We start from the raw sequence: 21,775 nt of genomic DNA, 5'->3' as shown, positions 1-21,775 counted from the left end.
CTTATCTCCAGTCACAAGGGACAGCATCAGGAGTAAACCCAGGTGTTCTGATTCCCCATATGACTTGTGACTTCCGGAAGCTCTGAATCTGATGGTTGACAGGAACTTGAGGATCATCTCTAGGCAAGAAAGGGAGTTCCTTAAAATTAGTGTGAAGAGGTTCATTGGAAAGGGAAGGAAAGGAAGTTAACCGTTTTTGCTTCTTTCACAGGGGCTCTTGACCTTCCACTCCTGTCCAGCGAACCCCCGCAGGCTATAAACAAGAGAGAATGAATAAACATATATGTGACGTCAGATAGCGCCCAGTTACGGGGCACATAATTAAATCAGGATGACACGTTCAGATGTGACTGGAAGGGTAGGGGAGAGAGAGTGGGAATTTAAACTGAGACCTGAGACAAGAAAGAAACCAGGCAGCAGGAACCAGTGGTCGGTCCCGAAAGAATACAAGGTTGGCTGGCAAAGGAGGCCAGGATGGGTGGAGAGCAGAGAGAGGGAGGGATGCCAGGTAAGAAAGGCGTCGGTCCAGAACATTCAGGTCCTCGAAAGCATAGGGAGGATTTTAATTTTATCTGTAAACGTCAAGAAAAGCCACTGAGGATTTTAAGCGAAGTTGGAATTACGTCTCATATTTATTTTTACATTTTTATTCACATCTTAAAAGGCGTCTCTGGCTAATTGGGACCTTCAGTGGAGAGTAGGTTACACTAATGGTAAAGCCCCTAACTTTCCAGCTGACCTTTCCCCATTTAGGATCTTCATTCCACATCTACAAAGGGAGAATGGGAGGGGACAGGGTCCCAAGAGATCAGTGATAAAGACCTTCCAGCTCGAAAAGGCAGAACACTTAACCGCTCTAGACCGAAAGCTTCCGGGTCTCTCCGGACACCTTTTCCTTGCTACGCTTTCAGGGTTCAGGTGCAAAACCGCCGATAATTCCTCACAGCCCCCAGCGGAGAAGGAACCTCCCGAAGAACCAGGGACTCGCGGCCCTACCGGGCAGCCAATCGTGAGGAGGAAAACAGCCAGGGGGCGGCACCCCCGCGGTCCGGGCCGCGTCATTGGCTGGCGGCCGCGTCGCTCGCCGGCGGGGCCACGTGACTGCCACCGTCCGGGCCGTCGTACTGGCTGGGTCTTCCGCACCTCTCCGCCGGTGCTTCCAGGCCGCTCTCCGCGGTCCCGCCCGGTGGGGCCCCGCCTTCCTCGGGGGCCGGGCGATGGGCGGGGAAGGGGACGGGCCGGTTAAAGGGAGGCCGGCCCGGGACCGGGCTACCTCTGCCGGCGCTGCTGTGTCCCCTCAGCCTCGCCACGGCGCAGGACGTGCCGCGGGGCCTCGTCGCACGGGGAGGCCAGGGACCTAGAGGTGAGAAGAGGGGAGGGGACGCGAGAAGGGGGAACCGAGCGGTGCCGGCCTCCATGCGGTCGGCGGGCCCCTCTTAGGGTCGTTCTGGCCTGTGCCGGAGACGTGGTGGCAGGAAGCCCGGACCAACGGTCGACGTGGGCGTCGTGGCCAGGCCGTTGTAGGTGGGTGTGCGTCAGGGTTGTACCCTCGGTCCGCAGACCCGGAGCAGGGTGAAAGCCCCCGTCTCTTGCTGCGGCGATTTCGACCCCACTCCTCGGCCTCAGGGCTACCCACCTTCCACCCCACATCACGCGGATGCCCCGCACCTCGTAGATAGCGGTGTTGGAGCCCTCGTCTAGGCGTGTCAAACTCGGAAAACTGGGAGAAAGACCTGGGAGATAGGAGCCGCCGCCACCACCCACCGTCCCACCCTCGGACAGATGGGGAACCAGGCTTGGACACGCAAGAGGACCTCATTCTCTTGGTTTTTAAAACCACACATCTGGTTAAGTACAAACCAGGGACTGTACTTCGAGACTCATAGACTAAGTTGTAATCTTTCACTGGATAGTTGGGAACACTGAAAGAACACAGAGAGGGAGGGCCAGGTCCTCTCCTGAAATTATACAGCATGTCATTTGCAGAGCTGGGACTTGTACCCACCTCTCCCAAACTCATAGAATATAAGGCTGAGTCCCCCCCCCCCTTTTTTTTTGTTGCACGGATTGGGGACCACATGAGTTGGGAGCATTCAGGACTTAAACTTTCTGGCACCCCTTCTAGTACCTTTTTTTCCGCCCCCCTCCTTTTCTCTAGGGCTCTTTATGTCAAATCTGGAACCAGTGTGATATCCAGTATTGGGTTAAGCAGAAGTTCTTTGTTTTTGAAAATCAAGAGAGAAAAGGAAAGCCAAACCTACTGGAAGACAGGAGCCCATTTTTTTTCCCCATCAAGAATCTCGAAGGACGGACTAGTAACTGTCGTTTATTGAACAAATGCTATGTGCCAGGTACTGTGCTGGGTACTTGTGCTAGCTTTACAACAGCCCTGCAAGTTAGATAATGTTATCCCCATTTTACAGGTGAGAAAATGATGCTGAATAAAAGGAAGTTTTTCACCCGTGCCATACAGTTGTTGAATAGTGTGGCTGGGATCTGAATAGAGATCTGTTCAACTCCAGGACATATCCAGTGATTCTCCTAGTAGGGCCCTTACCTCACTGGCTCCGAGTCTCCAGGGATTCAGTCTTGGATCTCATCCCTGGATTTGCCTGAGAAACCGCACTTGAATATCACTGTACTATAATATGCTGCCTCCCAGGGGTAGATCTAGAGATAACACATTCAGGGCTGGGGAGAGGTCCAGATTGCATTCACGAGGGGTGAGGATTTTGATCATTGACTTCACTTTTAGTGAGCATAGACCCCCCCCAAGCAGATGCTTGCCACACTGAAATTTCATGACATAAACTTAGTTATGGCGCATGGAGGCGGAGAGAGAGAGAGGTCACTCCTTTTTCTTTACTACATAGCTGTTCAACTGTCATTTCTCCATTCACTCAACAAATATTTGTTAAGCACTTATTAGGTGCTAGCATGGTTCAAGACCCTGGAGATAACAGCTGTGAACCAAAGAGCAAATTACTGCACTGATGAGAAAGACAATTAACCAAAAGTTAAATAAATAAATAAATAAATAAATGAATGAATGAATGAATGAATGAATGAATAAATAAATAAAGTATGAGGTGGTAAGAAGGGCCATGGAGAAAAATAAAGCAAAGTAAGGGGGACAGGAGTACAGGGCAGGGATGAGGGAGGGAGGCGTGGTGGCGGCAGTGATGCTGTTTTACGTGTTGTGTCTGGGAAGGAACTGCCTAGGGTAGTATTTGAGCGGAAACCTAAAAGAAGCAAGAGGGAAAGCTATGAACACAGCCCCGAGCACCATTCTAGTTAGAGGGCCAGCAAAAGGAGACAGAGGTAGGAACAACCAGCTTGGCCTGTTTGACTCTTCGCTGGGATCTGAATTATTATTCTGGCCAAAGTACAGTTACAGAGATAAATTTTACATTGTTGCCGCTGACAGAAAAAAGAAAATGAAAACGTTACCAGCGCACGTGTGTAATGTGAAAGATAAAATTGATTTCATTCTTAATCCTCTACCAAACCTGCTTCAATAATGTTGTGCCAACAGCTTCAAGAGTTTTGCCACCTTCACTGATTAACATTAATAAGACTCAGAACTATGAGTTGAGCATTTGGCCACAAAATGGCAATTTGAACTAGCCCCGAAGACTTCTTAGCAAGGAAACAAATCTGGGGGGTCAGGTGGTATTTTGGAAAGAGAGGGAACCTTGGAAATTGGAAAACGAGGGTTGAGACTTTGGTCCTACTAGTTGAGGCAGTGACTACAACTTTGGTTTTTCTCATATTGGAGGAGAGGACTCATAATCTGTTCTCAGATCTGTTGAGGAGGCAAGTGGGAGGTGTATATGAAATCTTTTTGAAAGCTGTGACTTACTCTTCAAGGAACTATTATTTTATCATGGTTTTACATGAAGTTATTTTCCTTTTTGGTATTTTAGTTTTTCATCTTACATTGATTGGGCTTTATACCAGAAACAATACGTCATAGTGGCGTTTGAGGTGGGCCTTCAAGGATTAGGAAAAGGACCAAGATAGATGGAGATAGAAAGGAAAGGCATTCCAGACTGAGTGAACAACATGAGGAAAGGCCCAGAGGAACCAGGGATGCTTAATATTTTCCTAGATTGGTGACTAGAACACCAGAGCATGAAAGGAAGCAAAAGAAAGGCAGGTTCAGCTCGTTCAGAGAGAGAAGCCTGTGCTAAACTTTGTAGACCGTATGCAGGAGGAGGTGGGGTGCCATTGCAGATTTTCGAAGAGTGATCCAAATGGTTTGATCTCTTGTTAATGAATGCTTCTTTTGAAAAAGAGGCAACAGAGCATGGTGGTTAAAAAAAACGACGGGTTCAGTTAGGTGTTTAAGGCTGAAGTACGTCTGGGGACAAAACTCCAACCAACCGGTGTGGATGGAGAGGTGCAAAAGTGCAGACGTAGCAAAACATTGACAATTGGTGAATTGTGAAATTGTTTAATAGGTGAACTGTGAATATACCAGTGCTGCATGTATCATTCTTTCAACTTTTCTGAAGATTTGAGAAGTTTCAAAAGAAGCAGTCGAGAGACAGAGTGCGTGTGAATCACACAGGCTTTGCTTCCCGTCACAGTTCTACTACTTGCCAGCAGTGTGAGTACAGGAAAATTATTCCCAACCGCACAGTCCACACCTGTTACAGCCTAGTTGTAACTGAGATTTTTCCACGTAAGTGAAGAGAGAGAGTCTTTTGGTAGGTGACTTGTTCACATTAGTATGAGGTTAATGTTAAGACTTCAAGTTCCCCACAAACTTTAGATCTCGGTTACTTTATAGAGTCGCGATTTATTTTCCCTTCTCTGTTTTCTTTTGGATTGTTTAGTATTATTTTCTGTGATTCCATTTTATCTCCTCTGTTGGTTTATTAGCCATAGCTCTGTGATTAATGGAGTTGTATTAGGGTTTATAGTATGCATCCTTAATTTATCACACTCTACCTTCGCCGTTATTATACCATTTTGTGTATAAGAGCCTTTTAATACTCTGCTTCCTCTCCTCCTGGTTTTATGTTCAAATATATATTAAAAATGTAAAATAGACCACTTTAACCGTTTTCAGTTTGCAGTTCAGTGCATTAGGTACGACTCACTGTGTTGTGCAACTGTCACTACTTTTATTTTTAAAACTTAAGGGGCGCCTGGGTGGCTCAGTCAGTTGAGTGTCCAACTCTTGATTTCGGCTCAAGTCATTATCTCCCGATTTGTGAGTTCGAGCCCCTTGCCAGGCTCTGCGCTGATGGTGCGGAGCCTGCTCAGGATTCTCTCTCTCTCCCTCTCTCTCTCTCTCTCTGCCTGTGCACTTTCTCTCTCTCTTAAAATAAACTTTAAAAAAAAAACTGGGGACACCTGGGTGGCTCAGTAGGTGTTCTTCAGCTCAGGTCATGATTTCATGGTTCGTGAGTTCGAGCCCCGCATTCAACTGCACACCGACAGTGCGGAGCCTGCTTGGGATTCTTTCTCCCTCTCTCTCTGCCCCTCCCCCGCTTGTGCTCTCTTTTTTAAAATAAATGAATGGGGGCACCTGGGTGGCTCAGTTGGTTGAGCAGCCGACTTCGGCTCAGGTCATGATCTCGCGGTCCGTGAGTTCGAGCCCCGCGTCGGGCTCTGTGCTGACAGCTCAGAGCCTGGAGCCTGTTTCAGATTCTGTGTCTCCCTCTCTCTCTGCCCCTCCCCCACTTGTGCACATGCTCTTGCTTGCTCTCTCAAAAATAAATAAACATTAAAATGATAATAATAAAAACCAATCCACCCATTAACAACTTATTAAGTGCCTTCTGTGTGCCAGATTTTATGCTAGGTATTGTGAGAATACACGAAAAGTAGAAAACATCTCCTTGAACAATTCTTAATCTAGTTGGGAAGATAAAGCATCTCCCCAACAAATGTTTATTGAACATCTAAACAATGGGAATTCAGAGAAAAAAATGAGGTACCATTTATGTGCTAATATGTTCCTTTATGTGCAATATGTTCCTCCTCTCCCCACTTACTTTTCCAGTTTTGGCTTCTCTCTTGGGCCTGATACCCCCATTTCCAGTTGCTCACTGGACGTCCTCATGTGGACATCTGATAGAAATTTCAAACCTGTGAAACCTAAAGTCAAACTTTTTGTTGTCTCCTATCTTTTCGTTTCCTCCTCCGTGTTCCTATACATCATTCTTCCTTGTGCGTGTCGCACCTCACGATCCGTCTTGGATTTGTCCATCTCCTTTAGTGTCTCCGGTCTTGTTCTACCACTGAAATGTCAAGCCTCTCCCATCCCTGCCCTGCCTTGGAGTTTATGCCTTTGTCAGCCGTAGCTTACAGGATGAAATCTAGGCTTCTTGGGATCAAATACGAAACCAGTCTTTCACTCTAGTCTTAACCTCCTGCAGCTTCACCCTAGGAATTGGCATTCTAGGTGACTTTTTCCTGGGTCTTGGATTAAACTGTGACCTTTTACTTGCCTGAGTTTCCTTTCCTTTCTTGTTTACAACTTGTTCACATTGGCCCACAGCTCATCCTCCACTCTCAGAATACGCCAAACCTCTGTTAATGGCACGTAGAGTGTTATAGCTTATCTGTTTATAATTGTCTTAGTCCTTTGATTGTTGGTAGAAACTGGGTTTCTTATTCATTTTAGCAAGAACTTACTGATCTATTATGTGCTAAGTATTGTTCTTGGTACTGTGGATACGAGAAAGACTATAAATAATAGTATTTTTAATGTATAAATACATTATATAATTTCAAAAGTCCCTGTGAAAGTGCTATGAAGAAATAAAGCCAGGTAAGGATTTAGAGAATGATGGAGTGGAGTATTATGTTATTTGGAATGGCCAAGGAATGTCTCTCTAAGGGGATGATACACCGGCTGAGCCCTGAAGGATGAGAAAAAGCCTGCAAAGGTCTGGGAGTGATTATTACAGGCAAAGAGAACTTGAGCAAGTGCAAAGACCTTAGAAAGGGAATCAACTTGGCGTGTTCCAGAACAGCAAGAAGGCCAGTAGGAAATGAGGGTAGAGAGGTAGGCAGGATTCAGGTATTGTAGGCCATTAGAGTAGCCCAGATAAGATGTGATGGTGGAGGGGAGTGAAAAGTGATTAGGTTCAGGTACTTTGGACAGTAGGGAGCAGGTGGATATCATATTTGAGGTAGCACAGACAGGACTTACTGACGGATGATATATACGATTAGTAGGTTAGAGGAAAGAAAGATTGACCCCTTGGTTTTGGGTCTAGATTCTGAGGCAGTGTGTCTAGCACAGTGGTTAGCTTATGATGCTTAGAAGGGGCGCCTGGATGGCTCAGTCGGTGAAGTGTCCGACTTCGGCTCAGGTCATGATTTCACGGTTTGTGGGTTCGAGCCCTGTGTTGGGCTCTGTGCTGACAGCTTGGAGCCTGGAGCCTGCTTCGGATTCTGTGTCTCCTTCTCTCTCTGCTTCTCAATCTCTCTCTCTCTCTCTCTCTCTCTCTCTCTCTCTCTCTCAAGAATAAGCATTAAAAACAATAAAGATTAAAAAGAAAAAGATTGTCCTCTGAAAAGGCACTTCAGTTTCACAAATTACAGAACTGTCATACATGCATTGTTAGTTAAAAGTATGTGCTGTAATTACCAACAGCAGACATTGGTTTGCTTCTATCCAAATCTTCAAAAAGAAGTTGGCTGACTGCTATCAGGCTCATACAGAAAGGATGTAACCTCTCTTCTAGTCCAGTGCTCTAGCTTCTCAGTAATTCACACGGGAATTGTGTCAATGCTGCCTGTCTGCCACCTGGATCACACCGCTTTCTAGGTGTCACAGCTGCATGTGTGCAGCTTAAGAATAAAGTGAAGAAATGTCGTTCCTTTTTGTGTTACTCAAACTACCATTGTACTTTAATGTATGCATAGGTAAATGCACTGTTCAGACGTTTTGTTTTTTTCTCCCCCTGTGATTCCTGCAAGGTAATGTGGAAGGGTCAAGTATTTTCCTCTTGAACCTTTCCTTTTCTCACTCTCGATTATCAATGTTAATAAAGGGAGAAACTGGCCCAGATGATACAGTAGACTTGTGTTTTATTGAACTTCATGGAAAGTATAGTTTGTATTCCAGCCTCCTTAAAATGGAAGTCTGGCTGTAGGCTCTATTCCAAGGATAAACACTGTCATGTCTTAATTTCCATGAAGCAATTGATGAATACTATAACTGAAAGCAGTAACTGGCTTAAGGAAGTGAGAGGATTTTTGTGCGAAAAGGGGTATTTGAAAAATATGTTCCAAAGGAGATAATTCCACTTGAAAATAAATATTGCTTTGCATTCTACTTTTCCTGTACTTGAGTTATTTGCTTAGCAAATATTTTAGCGCCTATTTTGGAAAGCATATACCTGGACATGTTGGGGGATACAAAGATGAATTAGACTGGAGCTTGCTCTCAAGGAGCTTACTGTGTGTGAAGGTCACACCTACCATTTAGTGTAAAATAATTTTTAATGTAGTTTTATGTTGCTTTGTGTTTTAAAATCTGTGTGAAAAAGGAAAAAAAATAGTGTTGAGAGTTTTAGGAGGTGAGTAGAATAGATAAAGGAGACTATACGTGGCTTTTGGATTCAGACTGATGGCTGTATCAGTTCTACTTCTAGGACTGTTTGTGAATGAATACCTAAGTTTTTGAGAGTTAGAGGTGGAAAAGGGCCACGGCCAAGAGTATAGTAAAAGGAGAGTTGGGTACACATTTGTAGGTATCAGTCCAGGTCATTTGGGGTAGCAGGTAGGTGAAACTGGGATGTGTAGAGCAGCTGAATTCTAAAGTGTTTGGAATTATCTGAGGTTAGAAAAAGCTAATTAGATTAGGTGATAGGAATAGTGCCTTGCTCAAAAAGAGCTGTACTTAGAGTCCTAAAATCTGGATTTTATTAGCTGACTCAGTCACTTGCAAGCTAAATAAATTACTGCATTGGACAAGTCCTTTCACTTTTATAATCTATCTATATTTAAAGTGGGTTTCTTATAGATAGCATATAGTTGGGTCTTAATTTTTAATCTAATCTGACACTTGCTACCTTTTCATTGGCATGTTTAGAACATTCACATTTGATGTGATTATTTTTATGTTTGTTTTAAACTCTACCATCCTGCCAGCTATTTTCAGTGTGTTCCATCTACTTTTGGTCTCTTTTTCCCCCCTCTTTTTTTTGTTTTCTTTTGGATTGAGAATTTTTTACGATCTCATTTTATCTCCACAATTAACTTACCGTTTATGCCTTTCAAAAAATTTAGTGGTTCCTCTTGGATTTACAAATACATCATTAATCAGAGCCTACCTTCAAATAATAATGAATCACTTCACATCTAGTTTAAGACTTTACAATTCCCAATTACCCATTTTTTTGTGCTATTTTTATACATTTTATTTTGCGTATGCTATAAACAAAATACATTCCTACCGTTGCTTAGATGTTTACCTTTTAGAGCAGTTTAAGATATTTTAAATTAAAACATGGATTTGACTTGATTTTCATTTGTTCCATTCCTTGACTTTATTTCTTTGTTGTGTTTTGTGTAGCCCTAGTTTCTGTCTGGTATATGTATACATGGTAGTGCTGGTCTGCTGGATATTCTTAGTGTTTGAGAAAGTCTTTGTTTCTCCTTCATCTTCTAAAAGATATTTTCTCTAGGTATAGAATTCTGGGTTGACAGCTATTTTTCTGTGATAAAGGTATTACGCAGTCACCTTCCGATGTTTCTAATAAGTCCACTGTAATTTTTGTCTTTATTCCTCTGTATGTAATGTGTGTTTTTAATTTGGCCATTTTTAGGCTGTTATCTTTGTTTTCAGCAGCTTGAATATGATATGTGTAGGTGTGGGATTTTGTTTGGTTTTTCTTTCTATATTTGTCGTTTTTGGTATTCTCTGAGATTCTTGGATCTATACTTTGGTGTCTGTCTTTAATTTGGGAAAATTCTTGGCCATTATGTCTTCAAATATTTCTTCTGTCCATTCTTTGTCCTCTCCTTTTGGGATTCCAAGTACACATGAGTTAGATTGTTTACTATCTTCCATAGCTCTTGGATGTTCTCTTACATAGTTGTTACTGATTTAAAAAAAAAAAATCTGTTTTTCTCTTTCTTTTTAAATTTGGGTAATTTCTATTGACCTATCCTCAATTTCATGGATTCTTTCTTTGGCTCTGTCGAGTCTGTTGATGATCCTGTCAGAGGCATTCTTCATCTCTATTACTGTGTTTTTTCACTTTTAGTATTTCAATTCAATTATTTCTTATAGTTTCCACCACTCTTGTACTTTCTAGTATTAATTTTTATCTTTTTCCTTCCCGGATAGCAGCCGTGTAGGGCAAGATTTGGATTTTCTTAGTTTTTTTTCTTATGCCTCTTTTGCATATCTTAGGTTTGGAAAAGCCCTTTGACCCAGGAATCACCAAGAGCTGTTCCAAAATAAAAGGACCTAAGAAATGTACTCAAACTAGGTTGACCTGAGTAGGAAGTAAGAAGAGAGTTACAGACCAGTTGCATTGAGGAATGAAGACCTGCTGTGTGTATCCACCAATCTGATTGACTTGCTCAGGGTAAGTTGTGATCTAAATCTGTTCTTTTCTTCTTTTTCTACTTAATGAGACCATCAAGTAACTATTATTTTACTCTTGTTCATTGGGAGGATCAGCTATAGCCCCTTCGTCCAAACAAAATTAATGTGGATTACTTTGCAAGGGTGTATTTTTCTGTCAGTTCCAAAACAGGAAACTTTGAGTCTTCTGTCTAGTATATTTTGTCTCTGTTTGGCCACAGTCATAAAGTGTGTATTCATTTGTTCTTTGATCCATTCAAACATTTTGTAAGCCTACTATCTTGGAATTACTATACACCTGTTCGTGATTACAATGATGAGCGAGATATCCTTTCCTCCAAGAGCTGGAGAGACTCTTAGTTAACTAACACAAGAGTATTACTAGTACTATAATGAAAGTGAAAAATACTATGGGATATAGAAGTATAGTGATTCACTTGGGCTAGGGGATTGGTCGGTGCTTTGTAGAAAGGGTAGTGTTGTTTAACTGGGTGTAAAAATGATTAGAATCTTGATGGGCAGAGAGGTTGATGGCCATTCTAAGCTAAGCAAACAGCTAACACAAAGACACTGATTTGTGAAGTATCTGGTAAACAGTTTATGGTGTGTTCAAAAAGAAAAAAAAAAAGACCATCTTCTTTGCTTCAGGGACTTGCAGGTAGCAGCAAAGTTTTGAGACTAGATCCTGTTTTGCAGTATACCTGGGGGTGAAAAATCTGGAAAGAAGATAGTGATAGTAGGAGACAGGCCACCCTGATACCTTTTCTGGAGGGAAAAACTGCAGGGGAAGCCAGGCAGAGATGGGGAAGAATCCTTGATGGTTTTTACTTTGGGGAAGTCCTATACCCAATCAATTATTTGCTCTGACTTGGCTATATTTGGTCTATATTTGGTGTTTGTTTTTGTTTACCCTGATCAAGACATATGAGGCTCAACTAACTAAAGAAAGTGAATATAAGACACCTACCCCCGAACTGAACTCGTCTTCACTCTCATGGATGACAAGTAGGACAGTTAAAATGTGTGAGCACTGAGAATTACTTAACCAGTTGATCCCGGTTTTTTCTTTGGGGTAGGAGGCTGAAGCATCTATCTCCAGAAATGTCTTTGGAAAGTAAAGAGCAACATGATCTGTCACTCACTGACTCATCCGAAGGAAATGACCAACACGGCCCTCTGTGTAACATCCCTCCGGAGCCTGCAAATGAATCAAGTACCGACTTCAAGCATTTTGAAGCCAATGATCAATGCACACCTTATCGTAGGATCCATATGGAGCCTCAAGAGAAATCAAATACTAACTTCAAGAAATTTGTCATTAAAAAATTGCGGAGGACTTGCCAGTGCAGTCCAACCAAAGCCAAAAATGTGATTTTTGGTTTCCTTCCTGTTTTGCGATGGCTCCCCAAGTATGATCTGAAGAAAAACATTTTAGGGGATGTGATGTCTGGCTTGATTGTGGGCATCTTATTAGTACCCCAATCCATCGCTTATTCCCTCTTGGCTGGCCAAGAACCTATCTATGGTCTGTACACCTCTTTTTTTGCCAGCATCATTTATTTCCTATTGGGTACCTCCCGTCACATCTCTGTGGGCATTTTTGGAATATTGTGCCTTATGATTGGTGAGGTGGTTGACCGAGAACTACACAAAGCCGGCTATGACACTGCCCATACTCCTCCTTCTTTAGGGATGGTTTCAAATGGGAGCACATTATTAAACCAGACATCAGACTGGATATGTGACAGAAGTTGCTATGCAATTGCAGTTGGCAGCACTGTGACCTTTATGGCTGGAGTTTATCAGGTAAGAAACAATGGAACGGGTGGTTGCTTCTACCAAAAGAAATCACCGTACATGAAATCTCAGATCTGTAAGGGATCTCAGAGATCATAGTAGTTAAAGCTGTCATTTACTGAATGCTTAGGATATGTGAGGGATAGAGCCAAAATTCAGACCATAGTTTGACTCCACATGGAAGATAAGGCTGCTTCTCTTTCCTCAACCTTAGGCTGCCTCTGAACCAGTGAATTTCAGTCACCCAGATTGTAATTATTTGGTTGCAAAATGTAGACCAGAAAGGGACCTCAGATCCTTAGGTCTACTAGATCCCTAGTACAACTCCTTAATTTTACATGTTGAGAAACACTGGGTTTTCTTGAGATTGTGTGTGGTTCCTTATTGGCAGAGTCAGCACTAACAAGCAGGAGGGTAACAGGATGAGGGTTGGCAGAGGGAGGAGTGCAGGAGGTTTCAAACTATAGATGCCCCCCCCGCCACCCCGCCACCAACCCCACTTTAGAATCGTTGCTCTAGTAAGTGACTCTCACTAAAGACAGCACTTCCCATGGACTGCTAGGGAACAAGTTGAGAACCACTATTTCATATGATTAGCCAGAAGAAAGGATTACAAATTAAATTCTCCTTGGGTCTCCCATAGAATCCGCAAACCTACCATTATCATCACACCCCTGTCTTTTAGCATCTGGGAGTCGATGCCAGCATTAAACCTCTTCTCCATTATAGGCATCTGGTTCCAATATGGGAAAGGGAAGAGTAGCTCACTTAGTTTGGTGCCTGGGAAAGAGGAAGAGAAGGGGCTGCTGTGCAGAGTGGTGCTCTTCAGGGTCCAGTTTTGCTTTTTTGTTATTATGTCTCACCAAGAATGAGGAAGGGCTCAGGGAAATTCTGAGGAATTATTGGGAAGAGGAAAAAAATAAAGAAGTAAAAATATTGTATCTTTGACGATGCAGAATTAATATGGGAAGCAGTTTGGCATAAGCACATACACACTGAATGAGAATAGTTTCTCAGTGTGAGGTAAAAGACTGTTCTATAATTTAAATGTGATTCTATTTTGATGTGAATCAAAATTTTTTTATTAATTAAAACTTTACTTTTATGGTAACGATTTATAATTTAATGGAAATACATGCCCTTGTCATTAGAAGAATTTTTCCAATTTGAGTTTTTGTAATTTTTTGTGGATCCTTGGAAATCATTTTCTTGAGGTCTGAACTGTATTCACATTTCAGAACCATTGTACAAGAAGGTAGGAATCCTAAGTTCTTGTCTTATCCAGGCTGAGGAACAGTGGGACTTTGGACCAGTTGCTCAACCCTCTGAGTGTCAGTAAAATGAACCCTCTCTTTGTAAAATGAGAGGGCTGATGTATGATTGTGTTTTTTTTCTACCTCTGACATTTTGTGATGCTCTGATGTATGTCTCCATGCAAGGCAGTGCCGGGATATTAGAGGATTTAGAAGCTCTTTTCCATTTATATTTAACACTTGTATATCCTTCCTTCCAGGTAGCGATGGGCTTCTTTCAAGTGGGCTTTGTTTCTGTCTACCTCTCAGATGCCTTGCTGAGTGGATTTGTCACTGGTGCCTCCTTCACTATTCTTACATCTCAGGCCAAGTACCTCCTTGGGCTCAGCCTTCCTCGGAGTAATGGTGTAGGCTCGCTCATCACTACTTGGATACATATCTTCAGAAACATCCATAGGACCAATATCTGTGATCTCATCACCAGCCTTTTGTGCCTTTTGGTTCTTTTGCCAACCAAAGAACTCAATGAGCACTTCAAGTCCAAGCTTAAGGCACCAATTCCTACTGAACTCATTGTCGTCGTGGCAGCCACATTAGCTTCTCATTTTGGGAAACTCCACGAGAAATACAATAGCAGTATTGCTGGACATATTCCCACGGGGTTTATGCCACCCAAAGCACCGGACTGGAACTTAATTCCCAGTTTGGCTGTAGACGCAATAGCTATTTCTATCATTGGTTTTGCTATCACTGTATCACTTTCTGAGATGTTTGCCAAGAAACATGGCTACACAGTCAGAGCTAATCAGGAAATGTATGCCATTGGCTTTTGCAATATCATCCCTTCCTTCTTCCACTGCTTTACTACTAGCGCGGCTCTTGCGAAGACTTTGGTTAAAGAATCAACAGGCTGCCAAACTCAGCTTTCTGCTGTGGTGACAGCTTTGGTTCTTTTGTTGGTCCTCCTGGTAATTGCGCCTTTATTCTATTCTCTTCAGAAAAGTGTCCTTGGTGTGATCACTATTGTAAATCTCCGGGGAGCCCTACGTAAATTTAAGGATCTACCCAAAATGTGGAAGGTTAGCAGAATGGATACAGTTATCTGGTTTGTCACTATGCTGTCCTCTGCATTGATAAGTACTGAAATAGGCCTGCTTATTGGGGTTTGTTTTTCTATGTTTTGTGTCATTCTCCGCACACAGAAGCCAAAGATTTCATTGCTTGGCTGGGTGGAAGAGTCCGAAATCTTTGAATCCATGTCTGCTTACAAGAATCTTCAGACAAAGCCGGGCGTCAAGATATTCCGTTTTGTAGCCCCTCTCTACTACATAAACAAAGAATGTTTTAAATCTGCTTTATACAAAAAAACTCTCAACCCAGTCTTAGTAAAGGCAGCTCAGAAGAAGGCTGCCAAGACAAAGATCACAAAGGAGACAGTGATTTTCAGTGGAATCCAGGATGAAGTTTCACTGCAACTTTCCCATGATCCTTTGGATCTCCATACCATAGTAATTGACTGCAGTGCAATACAGTTTTTAGATACAGCAGGGATCCACACCCTGAAAGAAGTTCGTAGAGATTATGAAGCCATTGGCATCCAGGTTCTGCTGGCTCAGTGCAATCCCTCTGTGAGGGATTCCCTGGCCTGCGGAGAGTATTGCAAAAAGGAAGAAGAAAACCTTCTCTTTTATAGTGTGTATGAAGCAATGGCTTTTGCAGAAGAATATCAGAATCAGAAAGGAGTATGTATTCCCAATGGTCTAAGTCCTTCCAGTGATTGAGAAAGTAGATGGAAAGAATACTTATGTCTAGCCAGTAGGTTAGTTTGAAGTGTGTAACACTTTCCAGTTCCACAGCAGAAAATGTTGCACACTTGAAATTTTAACCTGATGATTAGGTATTATTCCTTTGAAGCTGATGGCCTTTGTAGATATCTACACCTATGCAGCAGAGTAGAGCTTATAGTCAACCAGAATCAAAAAGAAGAAAATACCATGGTTTCAAGCTTTCTTGCAGATATGAGGTATTCTTGGAATTAAATGTCTATTGAATTGAACTGTAAAGTGACCCCCAAACTTAATTACCATCGTGTGTTTTAGAAGATTCGCATTTGGATTCTTCCTTCTCCAGGAAGTAAAGCTGTCGTTGACATTCTGAGAAGTGCTGGAGCCTGCTTGATAATGGCTCTTTGGAGAGGGAGTAGAAAGGAGGCAGGGAAACAGTGTTGTGCCTGCTCTTATACCAGCAGGTCGGGAGACTTCTGGAGCACCAGGTTCGTTCTTACTTGTGTTTCTCCATTCCCAGTCTTTACTCCCTAGACAGCAGTAAGATCTCTGGCTTTTAATATGAGAGCACCATTCCTTGCCTTAAGGCAAGGAACCACGGGCACTATCTCATTAGGAGCTGGATGACTGGGCAGGCTTGTGAAATCCTACCAGCCGGCCTCATATTACTTACAGCGTTCTCTGTAATACACTTGATGTTTTTATTCATGCCTTTTTGTTTAGGGTAAGTGGATAAGCAAAGGGCTCTTGCTCATAATCAGCCAAAATAATGGGAATCTGCCCTGTCTTTTCTGTGACCTCAATCAATCCCTGTTTCTGAGTATTTCTCTACCATTAAGCTCTGGTGTAGCTTTCATTCATCCATTGTTTCCCATGGAATCTGTCTTACACTGTTGTGGATTACCAGCAACTAGCTTGCCAGGTAGAAGGCAGAATGCCAACTCCACAAGTCTAGACGGCATTTTTAATGAGCTCGAGGCAAACTGTTGGATAGATTGCAAAAAGGAATGATTGACAGTTTCCCTTAAGAATTTGTATACTTAGCAGTGAATTTTTTTCCCCTTCCCTTGGCATTTTAGTGAGGGTCCACTGCGGATTGACAGTCTTCCTCAAGTAGGAGGTACTGTTCATCTTTACTCTGCAAGAATATTTTATTGTAACCAATGGAAAAGAATGCATGGAAGTGATAGCGTGCTTCCAGAAGAACATCAATAATTAATTGGTGGATGTTTTAGTGAAAACAAAGCTAATGCTTACTGTCAGGCACCCTTTTGATGTCCAGTAAATATGGATGACAGTGACAGCTTTTAACTCTTTGGGCCACCTAAAGCTGTTATGCAAGAGGATTTAGAAACATCCCAAATTCTGTGGGTGTATTATTTATGACAGCTGGCCACAGGTTGTGGCTCCAGGAATAGTTCCTTTTGAAAAGCAAGAATGTCTGGCATTGAAAGCTTATTGTCCTGTATGTGGACCTTGATAGACAAGGAAAAATACAGGTTTTCCAAAGTTAGGACGAGGAGACTAATTTAGAGGATGTTAAAACATTTAGCTACAGTATTTAAAGCAAGAAAAATAATTGCAAAAACGCAAATCATTTTTTAACCTGCACTACATTCTAAACAATTTAAATGTGAGACCCAAACCCTATGGGTAGGGCATCTATTAGAGTGGGACACTTTAAAACATATTTAGCTTTCTTTTGGGCTCCATAAATTTCAAGTATTGCTTTTCTATTCGTGGAGCTCTGTCCATCTATTTACATGGAAAATGCCTTTCAGTTGTTAAAACAAAGCAGTTTCTCAGTAAAAAAGTTGGATTTCTGTCTTTGAGGTGATTGATTTCATGATTAAATATAATAGTACTAAATTTTGACATCCTTTTAGAACTTAAGTCTAGAATTTCAGAAATGTTAACTACCGTTTGTATTCGTGGGGTTTTTTGGTTTGCTTTCAGCCAATATTTGCCCTTTCTACCCAGTTTTAGGGATAGAAATAGTAAAATTCCAGTGTCTTGGTTGGTTATTTGTTTTTAATCCCTGTTCTGCCTCCCGCAAGGCAGGTTTGAATCCCGACCATTATAGATGTCTAATGTCATGTGAGAGAGTAAATAAGTACATGTTCAAGATGACCCTGTCTGTAATTTAGCAGACACTAGCACAGCAAAGAAAAGTGTCCACAGAATTTGGAGAATCCCTTAGGAGTAACAGGGTCTGATTTTTACCTGGCATTTCTGTCCACATGTGGATATAAACAATTAATGGGGCTGTATGCAATTAGCAAATTCTCGAATTGTGTTCTGGTTTGTTCCTCTCCTACCCAAACAAACAAACAAAGAGATTCTGCTTTTGGTAGCTACTTACAAAAACACTTAAGATTTCACTAGAATTTATAGCTCCATCCTCTGCTTTGGTTGAGGTCCACCTATACTTACACATTGTTGATTGCTAGTGTTTAAAAAAATCAAATCCGAAACCAAAATCTAGTTCACCAACAAAACTATTGTTTTCATTTTCTTTCTTGCTCAAGGGCTTAGACCTTGAGTTCAATAACTGATACTTTACATACTTTATTGATACAAAAATATCTTGCATACCTTAAACTTTAGAGTCTAAATGAAGTGTTTTCTCATAGCTTATTGACAAATGTATAAAATTCTAAATATCTTAAAATGGTCATTTAATTGAAACGTAATGTGTACATTCTTGATGGTAAAAACTGGAAGGGGGGAGTATGCCAAAAACAGAAAGAGTGAGGGTAACTGTCAAGAGGAGTGAAGGGAATACACCATCGAAAAAAGACTATCTCTGACCAAATGGGGGAGAAAGGAGAGGGACTCAGTTGAATGGAGTCCAATCCCTGGTTGGTCCTGACCTTGGGAGATCAGGATTAGGAGCCACACCTTAGTTTTGACAGCAAGGTCGGAACTGGGTTCTGTTACGAGAAAGGGAGGGTAGATTCACCAAAGCAGAAAGAGCTGAGGAACATGTGGTACCCCAGGGCTGGGGCAAAGGCCCAGTGGACCTGCTCCGGAGCACTAGACTGAGTGACTATAGCCTCTGTTGGTGGTAGAAGTGACAGATGTCTAGTTGACAAGTTTTGTTTAATAGGACCAAAGGAAAACAAATTTTGATAGTCTGACTTAGCTTTTAAACAGTAGTAGTCATTGAAGCCAAAATTTGTTGGTAAATTTACAGTATGGTACATGGTAATCTTTAAACATGTATCAAGAAGTTAGATGAGTTCATTAGACTAGTCTAATGCTAATGAAAATGTTTTAACCAGAACAATAATTCTCTGTAAGGGGATTTTTCTTAGCAGTTGGTCACTGAAGAATGCATTGTCTGGCTTTTAGCCCTGATCTTAATATGAAACTGAGAAAAATACCATGAATTTCTTGGGAACTTAAATTAGTCTAGAAGTTACAGTGATAAATTTGAGCTTTGTGATGCTTGTTATTGTTCTTAAGGATTGTTTTCCTTTGTGTATTGCTACAGATGAGCTATAGGGTTTTGTTTTGTTTTTTCAGCAATGTAGATAATATCTCAGTACTTACTGAGGATCCGTGCTGGAGTCTAGGGTCCTGCACCAAGTACTAGAACTATGGTACTAAATCTTGTAGATGGGCTATAATGGTAACCCTCCTAGGATAACACCCAGGACACTTGGAGGGGTTTATGGAGGGGCTAAGCTGAGCCTGGACTGAGGTCTGAGCAGAAGACCGGCAACTGAGGCAAACAAGGAGGCATTAACACTCCTGGTCTATTCAGGGAATGATTCCAGTGACATGGTAAAAATCCCATGAATAGGATTTAGACTTCGTTTAGTTTTTCTGTTGTTTGATGTTTTTCATTTTTTGCATCTGTTTTCTTTCTCTATTTTAGTGATGTCTTAATTTGAAGCTGGGTTTAAAAAACTGCAAAGAAGAGGAAATCAGATCTAGAAAGCTTTTAGCCTTTGAACTAATTTGGCTTTTTTTTCCGTTTGTGCTAAGATTTTATTAGATAATCATGATTGGAATCATCAGGTGCTAATAACAAGAATGAAAATTATAATGGAACAGGCCCAAATAATAAGCCTACTGGTTTGTTATCACAGCCTATGATTAAAGTAAAACACTATTGAAATATTGTAAGTTAAAGGTACATTTTAGTTTTTAAAAAACAAACATTAGTAACTTTAGGGATGGAGAATTTAGATGTGGGAGTAGGAGAAGATTTATTTTTATAAGGTAATTTTTATCCTGACAAGGACTATTTTTGAAAAGTGTTTTGCACCTAAAATTTTTAAGTGAACATATTCAGTACAGTTGGGAAAGTTAAATAAGCAATATACTAAATAGTGAATTTTTTTGATATGAATTTTATTTTTCTCTTAATGACATAAGATAAGGAGATACTGAATTATGAAAACTAGAATAATGAAGGACACCAAATGCGTTCATTGGAGATACGATGTTTGCAAGTCTGCACTGGAGCATTGTACCTTTTTTGGACTTGAATTATAGCTCTTAAAAAGGCCAAATACTTACAATGTAATTAGTATAATCTAATCCAATATAAACAAAATACCAACGGCAAAATTTCTAACTGAAGGTTTTTTAGTTGGCAAATAGACACGCAGACTTAGCCAGAAAGGATTTTTAACTGCAGCTTTAATGGACTTATTTTACGGGGCACGTGGGTGGCTCAGTCAGTTAAGCTCTGACTTTTGATTTCGGCTCAGGTCATGATCTCATGGTTTGTGGGATCGAGCCCTGCATTGGGCTCTGCACTGACAGCACAGAGCCTGCTTGGGATTCTCTCTCTCTCTTCCTCTCTCTCTACCCCTCCCCCCACTCACAATCTTTCTGTCTCTCAAATAAACTTAGAAAAAATTTTTTTACATTAACTTATTTTAGGGAAGTTCACACCCCCTTTTCCCCATCTCCCATCCCCCCGTCCCTCACCCCTAAAATAATAAGATGCTAGGAATCAAAAAGCTCTTGCCTTTTCCATTCAAATCAGTTGGGGAATTAGTATTTGGATTCTGATGCCACCATGATTTCTCAAAAATTAGTGGGAACAAATCAATCTATATACAACGCTACCTTTGTTTGTCTCCTTTGCAATGTTATATACAAATCAAGACAATATCAGGGTGACAGGTGAATGAACGTAAATTCTCAGTTTTGTCTATTGCCTAAAAAAGTATACTGCCCTTTTTTTCCCCAATTGTTCAAGGCTAATGACTTTTGGGAACATGTTTTATACCACATATATCTTTTCTTAATTAAAGCAAGTGCCTTGATGCCATTCTATATAAATCATGCTTAACCCTCTATGGGATGAGAATGAGTTGATGGATTGCAGTCTATTGCGGGGGGGGGGGGGTAGTTGGTTAATAGCAGATGTTTTTCTTCTGGAAGGATATGTTCATGTTGTTTATTATGTAAGATCCTGTACGTGTTGAGATCTAGAGGTGTCATTTCATTCTGCTAATAAATTGTTAATGCTAATAAAATATTACTCTGTGTCTAAATTATTTAAGTGCTTCACTAAGAAATACATTTAGGTCACCAGTGATCTTTAAAGTACCATCTCTTTACATTTGGACAGGGATCCATCCGGTCATTAATTTTTCCCAACTATGACAAGAGGATCTGTCCTTACAGAAAGCCATAATGCATAAAGAAACCCAGTTCTTTTGTCTTTGCTTTGTGATCCTGAGTGACTACATTAACCCTTTGGGGACTCAATTTTTTCATCAGTGAAGAGGGGAGGAGCACTAGATTACTTGAGGAACCTTCCAGTTCTCATGTTGCCTGACGACTACTACTCTGTACCATGTTGGAATCCGAAAACCCCAAACTGGCTAATGTCTCGCCAGTCCTAACTCTGAATTTCAGTAAGTGAATTTTGCGCCACATTTTCCCCGTCAGTAAGCGGAGGCTAACACCTTATACACAGAATGAAGGAGTTGGACTGAATGGTCGTCTAAGGGCCCTTCCAATCTTGCTGTCCTGTGTACTCACCCTGTCTGCACGCAGCACCTGGCATGCAGAGCCTTGTGAAGTGCCTCACACACTCTGTAGCATCTCTGCAGGTGCCTTGGAGGGCTCTGCTTCCCCATCTGTCCTTTCAGTGCTCATGTTCTTGGTCTCTTCTCTCCTCATTTAGCATCATTTCTCGTTTTTAATTTTCAGATCTGATTGAGACCGATGAAAGTATGACTCTTGGAGAAATACCACATGTGCATGTAAAAATATCCACATTATTAAAAAGGTTGGTTCACAGACCCCACGTCATGACCATTTTGCATTATAAACTCTCTCCAGATGACTACATCCACGTCTATGGCTTCCGTTGCTTTATTATCTGCATGCTCGTGGCAGCCAAA

General features: G+C 41.5%; 1 protein-coding gene across 2 annotated transcripts; it reads left to right on the top strand.

The window, feature by feature from the left end:
* Nucleotides 1-1,092: 1,092 nt before the first annotated feature.
* On the top strand, nt 1,093-20,899 carry SLC26A2 (solute carrier family 26 member 2). 2 transcript variants are annotated; one of them, XM_027077012.2, is made up of 5 exons: nt 1,093-1,363; nt 4,464-4,612; nt 10,388-10,565; nt 11,641-12,370; nt 13,875-20,899. In XM_027077012.2, exons 4-5 carry the CDS (start codon nt 11,666-11,668, stop codon nt 15,393-15,395), a joined length of 2,226 nt encoding a protein of 741 aa, XP_026932813.1. In that variant the 5' UTR covers nt 1,093-1,363; nt 4,464-4,612; nt 10,388-10,565; nt 11,641-11,665; the 3' UTR covers nt 15,396-20,899. The 2 variants fall into 2 exon arrangements, with proteins under 2 accessions (XP_026932813.1, XP_014939074.1); XM_015083588.3 differs by lacking the exon at nt 4,464-4,612.
* Nucleotides 20,900-21,775: the final 876 nt, after the last annotated feature.

Source organism: Acinonyx jubatus, chromosome A1 (genome assembly GCF_027475565.1).
Source record: "Acinonyx jubatus isolate Ajub_Pintada_27869175 chromosome A1, VMU_Ajub_asm_v1.0, whole genome shotgun sequence".
Classification (NCBI taxonomy): Eukaryota; Metazoa; Chordata; class Mammalia; order Carnivora; family Felidae; genus Acinonyx; species Acinonyx jubatus.
Note: the sequence above shows the minus strand (reverse complement) of the source record. Positions and strands in the feature narration are given on the sequence as shown.

Bases quoted from the DNA above. Each gene is read 5' to 3' on its own strand.
- SLC26A2 (XM_015083588.3), top strand. From the start codon at position 11,666: ATGTCTTTGGAAAGTAAAGAGCAACATGATCTGTCACTCACTGACTCA. The intron at 12,371-13,874 runs GTAAGAAACAAT...CCTTCCTTCCAG, and splicing joins TTATGGCTGGAGTTTATCAG to GTAGCGATGGGCTTCTTTCA.